General features: G+C 36.5%; 1 protein-coding gene across 5 annotated transcripts in view; it reads right to left on the bottom strand.

Moving 5' to 3' along the window:
• GALNT13 (polypeptide N-acetylgalactosaminyltransferase 13) overlaps positions 1–21,651 on the bottom strand; it is a 445,911-nt gene that overhangs the window by 127,371 nt on the left and 296,889 nt on the right. For all 5 annotated transcript variants that reach the window (XM_084892276.1, XM_084892273.1, XM_084892275.1 and 2 more), the window contains exon 9: positions 5,941–6,121. In XM_084892276.1, the coding sequence (XP_084748402.1) occupies positions 5,941–6,121 (181 nt within the window). The remainder of the gene's footprint in view (positions 1–5,940; positions 6,122–21,651) is intronic.

The raw sequence follows: 21,651 nt of genomic DNA, 5'->3' as shown, positions 1-21,651 counted from the left end.
GTATCTGCATTCTTAAAAAGACAACCCAAAATCAAACTAAACAAGTGTTGGACACATACTCTTCAGCACTACTTCAAAGTATGTCTACTCTTTATTCTAAGAACCATCTAGGAGACATAATTAGACAATGCCAATTCTACCAATTTTGCCAATGACTCATGTGTACAGGCCAAAACAATTATGCTATAGAGTAAATAAATATACTTTTAAAATCAGATAAAATTAATTCACACATACATTTTTATATATACCATTTTAACTTTAAATTAATGGGGGGGCTTGAGAAAAATAAAAATCAATGTGTGGAAAATAATCTTATTTTAAGTTTATGAAGTCTTATGCTACTCTATGAGAAAACATTATTATAGGTCTAACTTGTGCTTGTTAGATTTATATTAATTCTGGAAGGTAAGATGACATTACTGTAGGGTGCATATGTTCTGTCTGATTGGTGTATTGGGATTCTTAAGATATATTCTTAGAAGTGGAATCTCTGGTCAAAGGGCAGTTCATTTTTAAATTTTTGAGGAAATGTCATCCTATTATTCCATAGTGGCCACACTAGTCTGCACTCCCATCAACAGAGTAACAAGAGTTTCCTGTTCTCTACATCCTCGCCAGCACTTGTTTGTTAATTTGTTGATGGAAGCCATTCGATAGTTGTGAGATGATACTTCATTGTCACTTAATTTGCATCTCTCTGATGATGAGTAACTTTGACCATTTTTTCATAAGTCTCTTGGCTATCTGTATTCCTCTTTGGAGAAGTGTTTAGGTCCTTTGCTTATTTTTTAATTTGTTTGTCTTCCTTTTGTTAAGATGTATAAATTCTGTACATATTTTTGGGAATTAACCCCTTATCAGATGTATCATTGGCAAACGTGTTCTCCCATACAGTGGGATCCCTTTTCATTTTGTTGGTGGTTTCTTTTGGAGTGCAGAAGTTTTTTATTTTGATGTAGTGCTATATACAATAGAAAAGATTTGGAAACAATCCAAGTGTCCATCAGTAGATCAGTGGCTAACCAGATGTGGTATGTTAAGACAATGGAATGCTGTGTAGCTGTAAAAAAGAAGGATCTCTTAACCTCTGAGACAGCATGAAGACCCTGGAGATGATTGTGTTAAGTGAAATAAGCCAGTCAGAGAAAGACATGTATCACATGATCTCACTTATGTATGGAATCTAATGAACAAAATAAACTGAGAAACAAAATACTAGTAGATCCAGACACATGGAAGCACGGAAAAAGACTGATGTATCTCAGAGGGAAATGGGGCAGGTAGAAAGAGATTAACTAAATAACTTACTAGTATAGGCATATAAGCATAACCCATGGACATAGACAATAGTGTGTTAAAGGCCAGAGGAAGGGTGTGGGGTGAAGGGGGTTAATGGGGCAAAAAAGGGACATCTGTAATATTTTCAATAATAAAGATACATTTTTGAAAAGTTATATTACTGTATATGCCTCTGATTATGGTGGAATCATAAAACCCTAAGTATTATGCATGGGTAAGCAAATGGAATGGTCTTATCTGATGGCAAACTCAAAGGAAAAATATTCCAGATATAAGAAGAATACCCTTCACCTTTCTTTTGTGAGTTGGTCCTTAACCAGGAATTGGCTCAGAGAGGTGGGATAAAGGCTTCTCATTTGCTGAAAGTCTTATGAAGAGATTCCCTGACATACACCAGATGCCAATGAAGAATTCAGTAGAAAGGAAAAAATAAGTGTCTCCTGCACTGACCAGGTGGCTCAGTTGGTTGGAACATCATCCCATACACCAAAAGGTTGTAGGTTTGATTCCTGATCAGGGCACACAACTAGGTTGTGGTTTTGATCCCTGGTTGGCATGTGTACAGGAGGCAACCAATAGATTTCTCTCTCTCTTTCTCCCTTCCTCTCTCTAAAAATGAATAAAAACATATCCTTAGGTGAGAATTTAAAAAATAACAATAAAGTGGCTCCCTTTCAAAATTTATTCATTCATTTTGTCATTCATTCATTCATTCTTTGACTTATTCAGCCTATTTTTCCCCCCCCAAGTAATACACAAACAGGAAAGTACTAAGCACTGGAAATGCATCTGAAGTACCTTGGATATAGAAATGATAATAATAAAAATGAAACAATATGATACAGAGTAATAATGTATTGGCCATGGTGTCAAAACTACAAGGAATAACCTACTTTCTAGAAAGAAAGAACACCCAGTTTCAGACAGAGCTGAAGTGTCCCTGAAGCCAACCAATAAAGTGGATATCTTATAGACCATATTGAAAGGAAGCAATGTTGTTGTCAGAATTCAATTCATAATGGATCAGTACTTAAAAATCACATCTTTAATAACTACATAAGTGAAAAATAAGATTCAGAGGAGTCCTGGTATAGAATGTTGGACAAACTAACTGATACATGGTGGTGCTTCTAGAAAGGAATAATTTCCTTAGTCAGAATATCAAGGTGGTTCAGGAGAATTAAACAGAATTCAGTATAAACTTTTTAGAGTTCTTCATAAAAATGTGTGTGCTATCCTATATAATAAAAGCCTAATATGCTAAGTGTCCAGTCGTCTGGTCCTCCATTCAACCAAACAAAATACAATATGCTAATGATATGCTAAGGCCATTCAATCATTCAATAGAAAAGATTTGGAAACAATCCAAGTGTCCATCAGTAGATCAGTGGCTAACCAGATGTGGTATGTTAAGACAATGGAATGCTGTGTAGCTGTAAAAAAGAAGGATCTCTTAACCTCTGAGACAGCATGAAGACCCTGGAGATGATTGTGTTAAGTGAAATAAGCCAGTCAGAGAAAGACATGTATCACATGATCTCACTTATGTATGGAATCTAATGAACAAAATAAACTGAGAAACAAAATACTAGTAGATCCAGACACATGGAAGCACGGAAAAAGACTGATGTATCTCAGAGGGAAATGGGGCAGGTAGAAAGAGATTAACTAAATAACTTACTAGTATAGGCATATAAGCATAACCCATGGACATGCACTGACCACCAGAAGGAAGACACTCTCACTGGTAGGTTAGCTTGCTGTCGGGGTCCTGCTGATCAGGACTGAGTGAGACAGGCCAGACCCACCCTGGAGCCCTCCCACAGTCCCTCCCTGGTTGGCCCACCTTCCACGTCCCTCCCCGGCCCCCTTCATGCACCGGTGGTGTCCCTCAGTCTGGCCTGCACCCTCTTGCAGTCCAAGACCCCTTGTGGGATGTCGGAAAGCTGATTTTGGCCTGATCCTACAGGCCAGGCTGTGGGATCCTACTGGTGCACGAATTCATGCACCGGGCCCTTGGTGACTATTATAATAAAGTATATCATTCTCAGTATGAATGTGTGTGTATGTGTACCTATAATCTCCCCCATACGACCTTCCCTCTTTATAAACTTACCTGTTACCCAATGAGATAAAAAACAGAAACCCAACAATTCTGGACAATAGCAAAGAAATCTGAGATTTTATTGTGAGAGTAACAGAAGCCATCGATAATGATGAGAATAGTTATCCACTCTAGATGGCTAGACACCATTCATATGACAGACTCCTAGCTGCTTCAATGCAACCCACTTTATCTGTTTTTCGATGATTTGAAACCTGCCCAGGGCTAGAATTGTTTTTAAGCATCCAACTCCAATTTCAAGCTTACTACTCTTCCTTTTCCACTGAGAAGCAATTTAATGTTTCATGTTTTTTGTTTTTTTTTTTCTCTCTGCTCACACTACAGCGGCAGGTTCCAAGCTCGGCAATGCTGTGACTGAGACATACATAAGCATAAATGCCTCTCAGGAAACTCCTACATACTTCCAGCACATTCCCCCAATACCCTTTCTCTGCTTTCCAAAGATACCTTTCTGGGTTTAAATGAGCCCGTTTTATAAGAACAATAACTTTCCTAGTGGTATTTATTGTAATGTAAAAACTACACGTTCCAGAATACACAGTCCCTATCGAGTAACAAGGTGTCATTAGTTCCAGACAGCAAGCTTTATTATTTTTCACCTTTTAAACTCTAAAGCTTGTCATTTTATTAGTTTCAGAAATGGCTCCACTGTTTATCTGCCTTTTTTGCTCAATGGGAAATTATACAAAAGAGTTACGCATCACTTTTTCAAAAATTATTCACCAAGAGTGAATCTAATACATATATTTACAATTATTTCAATTACTTATATTCCTAAATGTAAGGAGTCTATAACCACACATCACATATTTCTTCATTCCATCTCTCATTCATTTTGAACTTACATATTTCTACAAGTAATGATTTATATTCAAAAGGATCATAAAAAAATGAAAAGGTTGTATAAATGCCACTGCCTTGCTGTGAATTTTACATGCTCTTGCTGAACTCAAGTTTGTGGACACCTGGAATGGCTTTCCACTGTAAAGGGAAATACATTTAAGCATGAGATAGTGTATCTGGCAATAGCTGCTTGACACAGAAGAGGCCTTGAAAATGTGTGGAAAAAAAGTCCTTCTCCTAATCACACATTTACACATGCATTCCTCATTTTTTCTTTTCTATAGAGTAATGCTCGATCTTAATAGGAAAGTTCACCCTGCTCACTCCTTTCACATCTATAAGAGTTTCACAGCCTCACATCAACTTTCAGAAATCAGAGTCTGTCAACTAGAAATGAAACAAGCTTGTCTAAGCCATGTAATCTATAATCTATAATAATAAAAGTGTAATATACTAATTAGACCAGACAGCTGAACAACCTTCCCGGCGAAGCTGGGGCTGTAAGGGCCTCTAGTTGATTATAATATTGAAAAGAGGATGTGGGCATAGATTTTTGTCATTTTTATGGTTTTCATTATAATGATACTCATGACCATAGGGCCTACATAGAAACTATCAAAACAGAACATTAAACTTTATCATTGTATTTGAGAATTCCTGTTATATTAATTTATGCTTTGATGTCTCTGAGACCTGTGTCATTTTCTTATTTGCATCTTCTCATGCTTCTTTTTTCCCCTTAAGAAATAAGTAACATCTCAGAGTAATTAAAAAAATAATAATTAGTAACATGATGGCTGGAGAAATTCTAGAAAATTATAAAGAATAAAATTGGTTACAGTCACACAATCCTGAAATGGGATTTTCTCACAAGGCCCTTTTTCCTTTTGTAATGACTTTCAATTTTTTAACAGTTTACTAAAATTATTTTATGTTTTATGTGGAAAATTAATAAGGTTTTATAATAAAAATTTAGAAAATTTAGAAAAATAAAAGGAAAAGAATAAAGTTACTCATGTCATCATCCAGTGATAGCCCAAATTTACTTCCATTCCCATATCTATTTTTCTCTGTAATAAACTAGGAAAACATTTTATTGCCCCTATTAAGCTTTCTCACATACCTATTGATGAGTAACTTACTGTTATTAAAAAGTATTTAAGAATAAAAAATAATATCTGCATAATTTTCTATCTTATTTCTGTAGGTCATTTAACCTAGTCAGCTATTTAAGAAAATAAGGCAGTAGAAAACATCTCCACTTAAACATTATCAAAATTTCTTGCCAACTCAATCAGTTTTATATGTGAAACAAGAAAATAAAGGCTTCCTTTTCTTGAAAATAAATTATTTTCTTATATTGACCTGATACATGTTAATTAAATTTAGAGCTCTCTGTGTACTGTTTGCTCCATTTTTCTAATATAATGCTTATGCCAAGAAGGAAACAAAGAAAAAAAGGATACTTAAGTATCAGAGATCAGTACAGTATTTCTCATCTTAGGTGAAAATTAACTTCATAGTACAACTTTCTCAAACACGACTTTCTGCGACATTATGATGACATTTTATTTAAATAGGTAGAATAGCAACAATAATGAAACACATATTCAGCATCTTTAAAATTATATCTTCCCCTGCAGAGAATGAAAATTGTCAGAATTGTTTACCTGGGGATATGATATAGAAGAAATCTTTAAATTCATCCATCCACACTTCTGCCAGTCTCCTGTTGTTCTTGTTGATGACATGACCGGTGCCACCAGGAAAAGTGTATGGAGTTGCTTTCCGAAAAACATGACCCACATGAGAGCAAGTCACAATCTCCAGTGAGCCTCCACATTGCCAGATCTGGGGGAAATAGCAATTGTTGTAGAATAGTCATTGCAGATAATGCAGTGATATTGTCTGAGAAACAGCTGAAGCTGAGGCAAAATCGTCAGATCTTATACGGTTCAAGCAAACATTGGATGAACACATGTAGAACTAATACACTAAGGTTTGGCAAAAGATTCTAGTTTGAAATTACTTAATATATTTAAATACTGTGGCATTACAATAATAGAAATAAGACAATTATTTTTATGTGTCTTTATGAGACTACCTATTTTTTATAATAGTTTCTAGTAGTTAACCTAATTGCTGTTTAACAGATAGTATTTGGTATCCAAAATTTGCAGTGAATGAATTAATTTGTACATATTAGATACATGTTCAGCAACTAAATTTGATTTGAAGGAAAACCAGTCTATTATTCTGCATCCATCTGGAATTTTAAATGACCATTAATTCTCAGTTGTCCATATCTCCTGTCTTTGGATATGTTATTAGTCTTATTAAAATGTGCTAGGATTCCTTTATATAGCCACAGCATTTGTGCATCCTTCAAAGCTTATCTCCAAGAACATTTCTGTTTAGTATTTAATACTAGAGTCTTGGTGCATGAAACTTCATGCACTGGAGGGGGGTGGTCCCTCAGCCTGGCCTGCCCCCCTCTCACAGTCCTGGAGCCCTTAGGGGCAGGAGGTAACCCAGCGATCAGGGAAAGGTGATGCCCCATCGCACCTTTGCTGCTGCCACTATACTACCAGCAGCACAAGCCTTGGCCAGCCCTGGTTACCTGAGTCTCGGTTACCCTAAGAGGCTGGGCAGCTGACATCTGAAGCTTGCCTGTACCTAGGGCATTGGCTATGCAACTGCCATTGGAGGCTTGCCTGAGCTTCGGGCCAGCCCTGGGAGGCTGGGGGGCTGAGGGTACTGAGCACTGCTATCTTGTGGGTGTGGGTGCCACCATATTTGAGGGTGTGACAGTCAATTAGCATATTCTTTCCTTATTGGCTGTGGGAGCCACCATCTTTGAAACAGCATGAAGGTCAATTAGCATATTCTCTCTTTATTAGATAGGATGTGTGTTTTATATTTTAAACATGTTTTTATGAAGAAATATTTGCACTGTAGTGTAAGCAGTCGTTTACTCCATCACTCCTTTCAAATTATGAACAATTGGAAGGCATATGGGATGTATTTCTTGTTACCCTAGACTTACTGTGAAATTGAGGCTATGTATTAAGTAAAGTACCCATAAACATTTATTTCTATACAACTACATTGTATAATCATAAGTTATATTTGTGTGTTTTAATATAGACAGATATTATACGTATATTATATAGATATGTAGTATATAGATATGAAATATATATATATATACACACTATACATTCAGATATTTACTTCATATCTATATTACATATGTAATATAGTTTTTATCCCAATAAATAAAGTCATAGTGATTGCTATATGTAATTGAAATGACCTGGTTTTATATTGTAACTAACATTCTTATTTCAAGGAGACTTGCTTATCTTTAAAGAAAACATTTTTTCCAATTAGTCCCTCAATTAATATTCATCTTAGAAGAGCGCTGCTATTGGGCTTAGGCAGTGGCATGAGATATTCACTTTTACCAGAAAATGAAAGACGCAAAATAACAAGTTATATTCATCAACTATGTTTTGTATTACATACAGCAGATATCCTTTCTCATTTTCTAACTGTCTAAAGAGTATAATGCTAACAGAAAAGATGTTACAATCCAAAACACTGAAATGATGAAGCAATATAAAAGACGAATGAAAGTTATCATTCCCCTCAAAAGACAAGATAGCGCATTCTTAATTAATTTAATTAATTGGCAATTTTCTCATCTTTCTAGCATGGAAGCTACAATATAAACCTTTTTGTAATTACATACATCTTTACATTCTCCCCTAGTATTGAAATGGAGGAAGTTGACTCTTCTCCCATCAGAGACAAATTTGTACTTGACAGTCTAGATCACATTCCTTAAATCTGTCCTAAAGATTTAACTGGTTTGGTCCTCCCCTTAATCTTCTCCTGAAACACAAATCATTTCCCTCTTTACTACATTATATCTATCTTCACTTAGTATCCCCTAAAAAGTTTTATCTCTCAAATAGGTTAAAAATATATAAACAAAATTTTAAAATCACTAAATACAACAAAAACTCCATTCCTCTGTTCAAATTTCCATTCAAAATTTTTTCTGTTTCCTGTCACTATAAATTAACAAAAGATTTGTATTGATATAGGTTGTTTCCAATCCTCCATTTTTCTTGTTTGTTTCTGTTTTTGTTTTGTTTTTTGTTAATCTTCACCTGAGGGTATTTTTTCCCCCATTGTTTTCAGAGAGTGGAAAAGAGGGGAGGAGGAGGAGAGAAACAAAGGAGAGACAGAAACATTGATGTGAGAAACATTGATTGGTTGCTTCCTACATATGCCTCAACCAGCCTGGGGATCTAACTGCAACCCAGGTACATGTCCTTGACTTTGAATTGGACCTGAGACCCTTCAATGCCAGGGTCAATGCTCTAACCACTGATAAACACAGGCCAGGGCATTCTTATCCATTCTTTTATTCATTGTGAAATGATTCCTATTTCTGTAGCTACTCCAAAGTGTCATGGTGAAAATCACAAATTTTCCCCTTGATAAACACATAGTGGACTCCCTCTTAGATTATCTGACTTTTGGCCCTATTATCATATGGCTTGTGGCCACAAATAGCAAGTGGAACCACACTGAGACAGTAATAGGCAGCTATCATAACACATGGTATCGGTTAGGACCCCTAGCCCTCCTATTTGATCCCATACCTTGGGGGACTGGCATCCCAGAAAACCCTTCCAGGCACTTCTATCAGCATGAGCCCCAGGAGAGAAGAGAATGTGAGATACGTATTTCTTTTGAAACCAAACCTTTAAATTACTAGTATTTTTAATAACTTACAGTGACCAGAAAGCTACAGAATCTGTTCCAAATGACATTGGGATTAGAAAGAAATGTTCTTCAGAGCATGAAACAATGACTGGAGAAAAAAAGTAAAACTATTTTAAGTTTGTACCCCATTAAACTCAGACTATACAGTAAGCCCTATTGTATATAAATTAGTGATTAGCAACTGTCCTTAGGGTTCTCAATTTTCCTTTTTGCAAATACAGATTGTCACTGCTTGTGTAAGCGAGGATACTTTATTTGCATTTTGCCATTTCTTGGCCCTACCCTTATTTGTAGATTTACAGATTCTATTGCTAAACATGCTCACACACAAAAAGAATAATATCTAGTTTAAAATCTTTTACAAGCAGGTTTAAATGGTTTCACTTCTTTTCTTACTAATAGGCAATGGTGAGGATATATGAAAGTGCTGATTTTTGGTAATCTTCCTAACTTGCAATGAGATTTAGTGTGTGCAAGTATTGGCATAATGCAATAGTGGTTGTTGATTTACAAGACAGAGGAAAAAGCTGTCACTGATTTTGAATCTCACAGATGGAGCCAGTTCTTAAACACATTTAGGAGAGATAATAGAGGTAGAGGTAGCTGTTCCATAGCTCAGCAAATATTGGCCTGTGATTTGCTTGTGAGCCATAGTCGACTGACTCCTGGAACAAAGTGAGTACTTTTTCCCTTGCTATCTGTGCACACAGAATGTGGGGATAAACATCCATGTAGCATTTCCTAGGTAGAGTCTCTCCCCCAAATTTACATGAACACGAAAAGATCAAGGTAGGAATACATAATATTATGCATTAATTAGAGTTATATGTTCACAACAATACCCAGTTAATATAAAAACAAAATGCATTAATTAGAGTGATATGGTCAAGATAATACTCAGTTAATATAAAAACAAAACATTTAGTTGATCAAATATCAGTTACCATGTACTTGGTAGATACAGTTCCCAGAAAACAATATAGTTCAATGTTAAAGTGAAAAGCATTCAAACTGAGTGAAGTCCCCTGTGCCTATCAGAATAATTTCCCTCAGTGTATCTTCAATAAATGTTTCGGAAGGATGGAAGAGACGAAGGAAAGGAGAAAAAGAGGAAGAGAGAGTATGACCTAGTCATTTAGAATTTGGGTTTGGAAATAAGCAAATAGAAATGTTCTAGTGATGGTCACTTAGTATCTATGTATACTAGTACATGTGGAAATTATTTAAGTCTTAATTCCCCCATTGGAAAATACGGATAATAATAATAATAACCACTTCCTAAGATCCCAAGGAGATTCTGTGTATCAAGCACTGTGCCTGACACTTCATCTAAGAAGAACTAAATTGTTATCGGTATATTCACTGAACTATCATTGTTGTTGTTCAGGGGAACAAACATCTACAGATTGTCAGGTTATTCTTGCTTCTTAGAAATATTTTATTTAAGCCTTTTTTGGAATTATAATAAAAATGTCTAGGAGATTAGGTAAAGTAAGGCATTTTTTTTTGTTTGTTTGTTTGTTTTTTTTTAAATAGTCAATTGGTCTCCAATTAGAATACCACATTTTGTTCTCTAAAATTTACAGTGTCTGAACAGAGTATACACTGAATAAAACACGGTGTCTCCTCCGCATGAGCACATGATGTCTAAATTAGCACATGAACAAATAATGTCCAAATTATTTTGCATCATTGAGCATATCTGATTGTTATTTTCTAGGCTTCTAACAAATTAATATTTGTACATCGTATCTGTCTCAAGTGCATTTGATCATGTACAAAATACAGACTGTCCTTTCGTCCACAGAGGACTGAAGCTAGTTACTCGTCCTTGTTCCCAGATATTTTCATGACAGTCTTTTGATGATGGAGAGAGTTATTAATCAAAATATAAAATGCCTATTGCTCATCTGATTATCTTCCTAATTTTCCTCTCCTAGTTAGAAGACAATTAACTCACATATATTATTCTTTTCATGTTTTTTGGCATCTGCATCAGTGACATTTTAATTAAGGTTCATAAACTTCATAAGCTTCAACTTTGAAATCTCAGTTCAAGTGCTACTATTGTTTCTAATTTCACAGCTGCTGTGCCAAATTCATGCAGCTGCTTGTTTTTATACTAGCCTTTACCCCCTCACCCCCTCCCACACATATACTACCTCTGCCAGAAAGGCTTTAAAATAGCCTAAATAAAAACAGCAATATTCCACGGAGGCATATAGCATGAGGATTATGAGTGTGTAGGCTCTAGTTCCTGAGACCATATCCTAGCTCCGCCACTTAGTAGGGTGAACACAGCTTTCTGTGCCTCAGGTTTGAGGTAAGAATGTGAGACTAGAAGAACCTACCTCACAGCGTTGTTAATGAGGACGAAGGCAACCTGACTCATATAAAAATACTTAACCTTTATGTGAAGAATGGATCAGAATGGCACTAATAGGAGAGATTTATTAAGGAGTTATTGCATTAATCTATTCTAGGAGAGAGATGATAATGACTTCAACCAGAGTGATGACAAAGGAAATAGAGAGTAGAGAAGAATGTAATAACTTGACACAGTTTGGGGAATTAAAACTAAAAATTAATGTATGTGCTTTCCCTTCCTATGATGTTTTCCCTATTGGGCCCAACTCACAAACATTTCTTCTGGCAAGCAGCTCCTAACTATATGCTAGCTTTCATTGATCTCAGTATTTCCTGACTCATGATTTTTATATTTGCCTCCAGACCATCTCACCCCATGAAGCTTAGTTCTATACAGGTTTCCATCTTGTGAAATGTCATTGTGTGTATTAATTCACACATTAGTCTTATCTCTCTAACCACATTATTATATCTTCAAGAAGAAGCATCACCTGCTTCACATTATGAAACTGAATTTCATCACCACGTGAAATTTAAATTCACTTTATGCAATCGGTATAATTCACAGATAATGAAAAGCATCAGAACTTCCATATACCATTAAATCACTGCTTTCAAAGTAATACATAATGATTGACCTAGTCAATTAATACAGCAAAATCTGGAAAAATCACAAAGTGTACACAAAAGATGTCTCATAAAATGCAATTAGGAACAAAAGATATTCTTTCTTAGTTTTGACAAAGAAAAAACTAAAACAAGATACTGATGAATTAATTTTCAAAACATTTCTTTCTATAGTCAACGTTTCTTTCAAATAATCCCTGTCAGCACTTCAACTCTCCACTTTGTTTATACATACTCAAGTACACTCGTGACAAATTCTTTAATTCTAACAATTGAAACAAAATCTAAATGAGTCTTTATTGAGATCCTGAAGGCACTATGATCCTTAACAGGTTGACACACACGCAAAAGGAATGGAAGTCATTATTTAAAAGGGGCAGTTATAAGGGCTTCTGTAGGCATTTCTATTCATTCTTGACATGAAGCTTGCTAGTTATTCCTCATAATTGTTTTGATTACGGAGAGGGTTATTTATATTGTTTGTTTGACTCTTGGCCTAGTTTTCACTTCAGAGTTTAATTGGGAGATTTATGTGAACTTGAAGAGGTCTTTAGAACTGGAGTGATATTTTTATATCATCCTCACATCTAAAGATGAATTTTTTTAAAAATATATTTTATTGATTTTGTACAGAGAGGAAGGGAGAGAGATAGAGAGTTAGAAACATCGATGAGAGAGAGTCATCGATCAGCTGCCTCTTGCACACCCCCTACTGGAGATATGCCCACAACCAAGGTACATGCCCTTGCCTGGAATCGAACCCGGGGCCTTTCAGTCCCCAAGCCGATGCTCTATCCATTGAGCCAAACCGGTTTTGGCTAAAGATGAATTTTTACATCAAGCTGCTGGGACCTTCCAGTGCTCACCTGAGTTGTCAGAGATCATGAATTCAACATACAGATGGCCAATAGACACATGGAAAGATAATGTCACTAATCATCAGAGAAATGCAAGTTAAAAAACGCAATGAAGTGTCACCTCACACCTGTCAGAATGGTTGTCAACAATAAATCAACAAACAAAGCATCGGTGACGCTGTGGAGAAAAGTAAATCCTCATTCTCTGTTGGTGGGACTGCAAATTGAAGCAGCCAAGATAAAAAACGTTATGAAGGTTCCTTTAAAAATTAAAAACTAGAACTGCTTTATGACCCAGTATGACACTTCTGGGTATTTTTCCAAAGAAATTCCAAATTCTAATTCAGAAAGATATATGCATCCAAAATTTCAATTATCATTTTCCTATTTGGGGGAAGCTGACTTTATGTTAATTATATTAGAAATACATGGTACAAATAGCATTCTCCGAATAAGAGAAATTACAATAGATGACATTGTACTTATTATGAGGCAATAAATGGGTTTTACCCTCTTTTAGAAAGGTCACAAATGTTATCAAAAACAATTTTTTAAAAAGGAAAACCACAAAGAACTTTTGTCCACAAGACAGTTTTTCAAGAAATAGCCATATACTAGAGTAATTTGAATATTTTATTTTCAAATTGGCATTAAATGTAGACAATTCTGAGTTGCATCTATATCATTTCATTTATCACATTAATTTGCTCCTAAAATAACTAGTCATTAAGTACTTTCTTTTACAAAATACTATTCATCTTAACTTAGAAATGATCTCCTGAAAGCCCCAAATTAAAAAGGAACCCTTTTATACCTACTCATTTTTTTTAAGGACTTAACACATTAATCCTGAAATAATTTCCTTTAAGTGATGTCTCCAAACTTAGTGCACTTTCTCTTTTGTCAAAGAATTGGCAAGTGACTCTTCAGGTTGGGAAGTGAGGAGAGAACAAGGACGGGAGAGAAGAAAAGAAAATAGAGCAGAAACAAAGAAAGATGTGCTGTTACTGGATATGGCTTGAAGTGAAGGAATTATTTGGAAATGCAACCCAGACAGTATGTGTATGAACCAGAGTGTATCAGAGGTATAGGGAGGTAGTTGTGGCCACAGATGAAGTCTTCGTTTTCTTCTTCTTTTTTCTTTGAGAGAGAGAGTGAAAAGAAGAGAAGAAGAGAGAGAGAGAGAGAGAGAGAGAGAGAGAGAGAGAGAGAGAGAGAGAGAGAGAGAGAGAGAGAGAGAGAGAGAGAGGAGAGACAGTCAGAGAGAGAGAGATGTGAGAGAGACACATCCATTGGTAGCCTCCTGCACAAGCTCCAACAGGAGTCATGGATTGAACCTGCAACGCTGAACTAGGAATTGAGCCCTCCATCTTTCCGTGTGTGGGAAGAAGCTCTAACCACTGAGTGGCACCAGCAGGACACAGATGGAGTGTTTTTATTGTTGAAAGTATTACATATGTGTGTCCCCCTTTTTTCCCCCCATGGACCCCTTTTAGCCCTTTCTTGCCCCCCCCCCCCCGGCCTTCACTATTCTATTGTCTGTGTCCATGGGCTATGCACACTAGCACAAGTTCTTTCACACCCACCCACCCCTACCTTCCCTCTAAGATTCTACATTCTGTTCCATGCTTCTATGTCTCTGGAGCTATTTCGTTCAGTTTATTTTGTTCATTAGATTCCACATAGGAGTGAGATCATGTGATATGTGTCTTTTTTAATGTCACCTCCCTCTCTTTTCTAATACAAATACCCGTCCAGCTGTTAAAATGCATAGTGGAGATGCCTCCAACACACACATGCCAAAATGCACATTCCACCTTCAGTTTTAGCCTCTCAACAACTTTCTTCACCTTGGAGATTTCTAATCTTCAGACTTACCATGTGTTATTTCTCAGCTTTGGGAAAATTGCCACCTGTCGTCATTATCCCACATTTTATTAGGACTTGATGCTACTGTAGAAAGTTCCAACTACCCCTTTAGATTTCAGAGCAATGGAGTCCTATTTGCATTATGGCAAATCTCCCATCTTCTGATTAAATGATATGGATGAATATAGCAGACACAAAATGAACAAGCTGTCTACCGGATATTGAAAATCCTACGTAATATAAGGTGGTTCTGCTTAAGAAAATTAGTGTCTAGCTTTTCATATTTACAAAAAGGTATTGCTTTTTTTTATTAGCATAGATTGTCTCAAGCAGATAATTTATCAAAAGGGAACACAAGGAATAACATGCAAGACAGTCTCTCTTTTTCATCATTCAATAATCAATAATCTTAAAGTGTAATAAATACTGGAAGTATTTTCAGGGATCTTAAGGGAAATATTAACTAAGACAGAAGTAGAGTTTTAAAATCTGTGCTTTTCTCATTGTACAGTTAGGCCTACAAATAAACCTCAACTGTGAGAGAATTGTGTATAGATACAATTATTGAAAAAAATGGATTGAAAGGATCTATGACTTATTAAACCATATCTCAGTCCACTTTTGGATATTTATCCAAAGAAATCCAAAACACTAATTCAAAAAGATACATGCATCCAAAATTTCAATCAACATTTTTCTTCTCAGGGAAGCTGACTTTATTTTAGTTGTATTAGGAGTACATTGTGCAAATACTATTCTCTGAACAAGAGAAAGTATGAGAGATGACACCGTAAAACTTACTAGGAGGCAGTCAATGTGTTTTTACCCCATCAGATTTGGAGTTATCCTATTTTATAAAGGTCACAAATGTTACCAAAAACAATTTTTTTAAAAAGGAAAACCACAAAGAACTTTTTTCCACTAGTAAAAATGTAATATTTTGCCTTTTACATTGGCTCCCTCCACTGTCTGATTATCTGACTGCCTGTCAGATATCAGCAGTATCTGCTGCTTCTGGCCACAGAGCAGCTCATGACAGTTGTGGGATGCTGCCCTAGAATTCATGCCAGAACAGTCCCCCTTTATATATATATTAACTTTATATATATATATATATGTATATATATATATGTGTGTGTATATATATATATATGTATATATATGTGTGTATATATGTATATGTGTGTGTGTGTGTGTGTGTGTGTGTGTGTGTGTGTGTGTGTATCCAGAAGTGGACTGAGATATCACTTAATAAAATATACTTTTAAAAATATATTTTATTGATTTTTTACAGAGAGGAAGGGAGAAGGATAGAGAGCTAGAAACATCTATGAGAGAAACATCGACCATCTGCTTCCTGCACACCCTCCTTGGGGATGTGCCCGCCACCAATGTACATGCCCTTGACTAAAACTGAACCTGGAACATTTCAGTCCATAGGCTGATGCTCTATCCACTGAGCCAAACCGGTTTCAGCAGAACAGTCCCCTTTGAAAGTCAGTAGACCACCTGTCCCCAGCTGCAGTGTGCGACAACATCTCCTGTTCTCTCATGGATGCCAGAGGGCATGGCTTGGGGGTTGAATGTTGACCTATGGGCCAGGAGGTCCTGGTTCCATTCCCAATCTGGGCACACGCCCGGTTGCAGGCTCAATCCTTAGTGTGGAGCATGCAAGAGACAGCCAACCAATGAGTGATGTTTCTATCTCTCCTTCTCCCTTCCTCTCTGAAATCAATAAAAATAGGTTTTCAAAACAGAATTTGGATCGGGTAGGGGAAGAAACATGGTACTTCAGAAAGCTATGCTTCAGTTACTCTGTTCGTCCCTTTGTGAACTGTCCACCTCACCTGACTGCCGCTCTATCATTTTCCTGTAAACAAAATTCCCTGCATCACTTGGGAAGTGGTCAAATGCCTTTCAAAGGCAAGACCCCACAATAAATTGGAAGAGAGGGAAAGACCTCTCCCGTCTCCAGCATTTTCCCTCTGGCCCTGGCTGGCATCTATTCAGCAAATATATACAGGCCATTGATTTTGTGTCAAGCACCATGCTGGACTCGGGGGCATAGAGAAAGAATCATCAAACATGGCCCTCTGTCTTTAAGAAGCTCATAGGCCAGGCCAGTTGTATCAGACTGAGCATGTTACAGTCCAGTCATTAGTTTGCATTTGACAGTTGAAGAGTCCTCATAATCCTACAAGAAGAGGACTGCTTTAAGAGATACTCACCCCAACTGCAATCCTTTCACAGACAGGCATTTCCACTTTTTAATTAGTTACATTTTGTTCCATATCGATATTTTTACAGGAAGCTATAAGTTTTGCTTCAGATAAATACTTTCCCTAAGGAGCACATAGAAAACCCTAATCCCATCCAGGGAAAACTATGATTCCCTTCCAAAAATCATCTTACCAGCATCTCTTTTTTTTCTGTATAATGTTTAGTGTGATAAATGTGAAAACTATAAATATGCAAATTAGTGTCACATCAAGTGCTCATTATAAATACCCACAAAACCTACTGTGAGGGAAGGTGATCCTCTACTTTGATAGTTGTTGTTGTTGTTGTTGTTGTTTTTAATAAATTGGTAGTAATCAATGCCAGTTACATTATGCTTTGGTAGAAGAGTAAAGAAATAACTATTTAGCATGTTACTTTGCTCACTTGTCAGTCACAAATGTGGAGAGTAAAGTGCAAAGTTTATTTCTCCTGACATAATGCTTAAAGCACAGTGAAGAAAATTTCCTCATCTCTATTTCATTAGAATTGCAAGATACCATTGCTGTGACATGTGAGGGTTGTTTAATAGGGTCCATCAATGCTCCTTCAAATGCTTGCTGAAGAAGCCAGGTTTGATCCCAAAATTCCTCCTTTGGCAAGCCCCAATATCAACACTATCTTCTTTGTCCATAATCTTTTGCTTCCTACGTTTCTTGAGTTCAGGAACAGCTGACCTGACTTTTTCTTCATTCCTTCCTTGAAACACCCAATAATGCCTTAGTTTCTTCTTTCCATTTGGGAAGAGAGTCAACTCTCCTTTCCAAAGTTAAACCCTGTCCTTGGGAACATGAACTCAGAATAGAGGACTAGGAGACCTGGTCAGAGGATGTGGGTTTGATGTTCAACCCCGCCAATTTCTAGCCACATCACTTGTTTCCTTTGAGACTCAAAACCATTAATTATAGAATAAGACACTACCACAGTGTTCTGGTAAGAATATAATGAAATAATAAGCCCAAAACTGCACTATAGACCAAAAAGCGGTACAGAGTACTTTATTTATCTATAATATTCTTCCAACACCTGCAGGTATCTACCCATCAATTCTTCCTTCCTCTTTTTCAATATCACCTAGGTTTTTTTTTTTTTAATTCTTCCTACCAGCTTATATTTTACCTTATTCCTTATGATGAAATAAAAGAATAACAAATATAATCACTTTGTCATATTTATCCTTTATATTACTCTGTTTTCTTTCCTATTTTCTGGGAAACTTCTTTAAAAGTTCTTGTTTTCTATAAAAATCTTCACAATCCAATTTTCTTAGCATCTAACATTCTAAGTAGAAGCCCAGTGCACAAATTTATGCACACTGAAAGGAAATTAATTAGAAGGAATATTTTAAAGGCCAGAGAGAGACTGCGGGAGGCCTCCAGGCCATGTCTGGCCCATCCCAACCAGTCCTGATGGGCCGGACCCCAGTAGCACACTAGCATACCGGTTGGAGCATCTGCTCCCTATTGGTCAGTGCATCATAGTGACTGGTCGAATGGTGAAACAAACAGTTGGACCCTTAGCATATTAGGCATATTCATCCTATCATCTGAACCTGCTCATGAAGCATTTTAGGACCTTTCATCATTCTTCTTTACTTCTTCGCAGCATTTGACACTATTGAAAATCACCACAACTTTCTAAGTTTGGATGTTATATTTGTTCTTCCCTGATAGCTTTGACATAGCATTCACTTTCTCTTCTTTCTTCCATCCCTACATGTAGGTGCTACCTAAGGACATGCCTTGCTGATCTACTCTTCTGATTTTCTTTCTTGGCAAACTCATCCATTCTCAGACACTTACTTAATTATAAATTCCAAAAAGGTAACTATCAACATGTCATTCCCCTTATACTTTGCTTTGACTCTGCAACACATTTGCAAATTCCTCAGGTACATCTTTAACTTTCCATGACCTTAAAGACACAAAAGTTTACAGTTTGTTCTCCAAATATGAAAAGAAAGGTTGTAGTTCCTGAAGACTTTTCCTATAGAACCAGAAAAATCATGGAGTCTTTCATCATGTCTAATTACTATTCAAATATGTCATTAGAGGCTCAGTAGGGAGCACTTTGCCCTTAAACTGTTTACTTATAGGTTTATCTTAGTTCAGGAATTGCAGAAGTTATGATTGATCAAACCCAAACAGCTTCATTTGACCAGTTAAAAATATAGAATATAAAGTTGGTTAGCCAATGAAAACACAGAATTTAAAAATATAAACAAAATATTTGGTTGACTAATTGAAATTGAAAAAATTACAAGTCTGAGATCTCATATTGCTGAACTACGAAGAAATAAATTAAATAAAATTGTAGTCAAATCTTTGACAATGCAGTAGTGCATGCAGACACATATTTTAGTATTTAAGCAAAGCATAGAAGAGTGCTAATAATCCTACACCAAAATTTTTATTTCAATTTTAGCATATTTCCAGTGTAAAGCAGTGACTAGTTTTTATAATTAAATATTTTAAGAATGTGTAATTCATCATGGTGAATATTTACATATATAGTGAAAACAATTAAGTTGTATTATTTTTAAAGATAATTTTAAACATATATTAAGACTCTACAGCTACCTTTTCAATGGTACTTAAGACTCAGTGCTATTGGTACTGAATACTCCTGAACATATGGTTCACAGTCGTCCCTTAACATTACCTCTACCCTCAAAAGGATCACCCTTACTATCTCAAATCTGTTATTGCTGAAATCACTTAGCCATATTTAAAAAAATCTCATTATTGGTTTCCTTTTTAGACTACATGTATAGCTGACTACAACAACCCTGAAATGATTGGTAGTCATTGCTTAAGACAGACATCACTAAGTATGACAGTATAATCATAGCTTAAGATGTTGCACATTTATTGCAGTAGTTACCATAGTGATTTAAATCTTTCTCTTTAACAAAAAGTATATGAATTTGAATTCATTAAATTTGGCTAGCAAGGTGCATGAGGTTTCCTAACAAAATCCACACATATAGAAACAGTATTTTTGTAATTTTGTCCTAGAAATCTTTAAGGCATAAAATATAGGTATATAAAAATAATAGGTTCAATTTCTTAAGTTTTTAATGGATACTTCATTAACTCTGTCATTTGAACCCTATTTCTGCAAAATACATATTTAATGGTTTAGTAATACTTCATTCATATAATTTTTAAGAGAGAAAATAAAATGGAGGAGGGATCAGATATTCTAGCCTGAGCTTAGGTATTGCTCAAAGCACAAAGGAGAGCCACAGGTGTATAGAATGTAAATTGAAAGCTCACCTATTTCTAGGCCCTGCTTTTCTTCTTTTGTTTATACAATCACTGACTTTTTAATTCATAAATTCTTCCCTGACTATCCTTGACCACAGAAATATTTTCCTGCTTTGAATGTAATGCTTTTTATATGGACACCTTGAAATGACACCTTGACCATATTTAACTCTCCAAACTGATTGAGATCAAGAGCCATATCTTGTATGTATACCTCTCACAGTGTCTAGTGCAGGTATCCTATATAATAAAAGCCTAATATACAAAGTGTCCAATCATCCATTCAACCAATCAAATCATAATATGCTAATGATATGCTAAGGCCATTCACTATAACATGCACTGATCACCAGGGGACAGACAGTAAACCAGTCAACCAGTCACTATGATGTACACTGACCACCAGGGGGCAGATACTCCGACCAGTAGGTTAGCTTGCTGCTGGGGTCCAGCAGATTGGGGCTGAGCTAGATGGCCGGATGCACCCTGGAGCCCTCCTGGGATCCCTCTACAGATGGTCAACCTCCCGCCTCCTTCCCCTGTCCTGATGGTGTATCAGTGGGGTCCCTCAGCCTGGCCTGCTCCCTTTCACATCCAGGCTGAGGGGATCCCTTCACCCCAATGCAGGACTTCATGCACGGAGCCTCTAGTACAGGGGTCTCCAAACTTCATGTGGCCCGCAGAGGAGTCTGATCCGGCCCGCCAGGTTTTTTGGGCAGTGAGCGCAGCTGAGGTGTTACAGTAGGAATTAGTAGTTCATATAGTCCGGCCCTCCAGCTCTCTGAGGGACTGTGATCTGGCCCCCACTTTAAAAAATTTGAGGACCCCTGCTCTAGTATATATATAAATACTTATATTGATTAATGGCTAAAATGAGAGGATACTGATACCTGGCTGATACAAAGAAGTAATCTACAATATAATGCACATGTGTCAAACACAAGGCCCGCGGGCCAAATCCAGCCCGCCAGGCCTTGCAATGTGGCCCGCACCGCGCTGTCATCACTGCACTCCTCTGTCAGTTTATGACATTGTCAGTTTATGACTGTTCAGTAAACCATTCAGCCCGCGATTTAGGCTGGATTTTAGATTTTGGCCCCTTCTCTGATTGAGTTCGACACCCCTAAAATGCAAACATTCCAAAATGTATTAAAGATTAAAAAAACAACAACAATAATTTATGGGGGAAATGCCAACATCAATTATGATAATATGTGTAAAAGCATTCTATGAAGTGCTATTCAAATGTAAAGCCTCATAAAAAAAATAAATAAATAAACTCCTAGAGAGCATGGCCTGGTCTGTTATGTTCATT

The sequence above is a fragment of the Pipistrellus hanaki genome, assembly GCF_964339955.1.
Source record: "Pipistrellus hanaki genome assembly, chromosome: 8".
NCBI classification, from domain to species: domain Eukaryota; kingdom Metazoa; phylum Chordata; class Mammalia; order Chiroptera; family Vespertilionidae; genus Pipistrellus; species Pipistrellus hanaki.
This window is presented reverse-complemented; position numbering and strand designations above follow the sequence as displayed.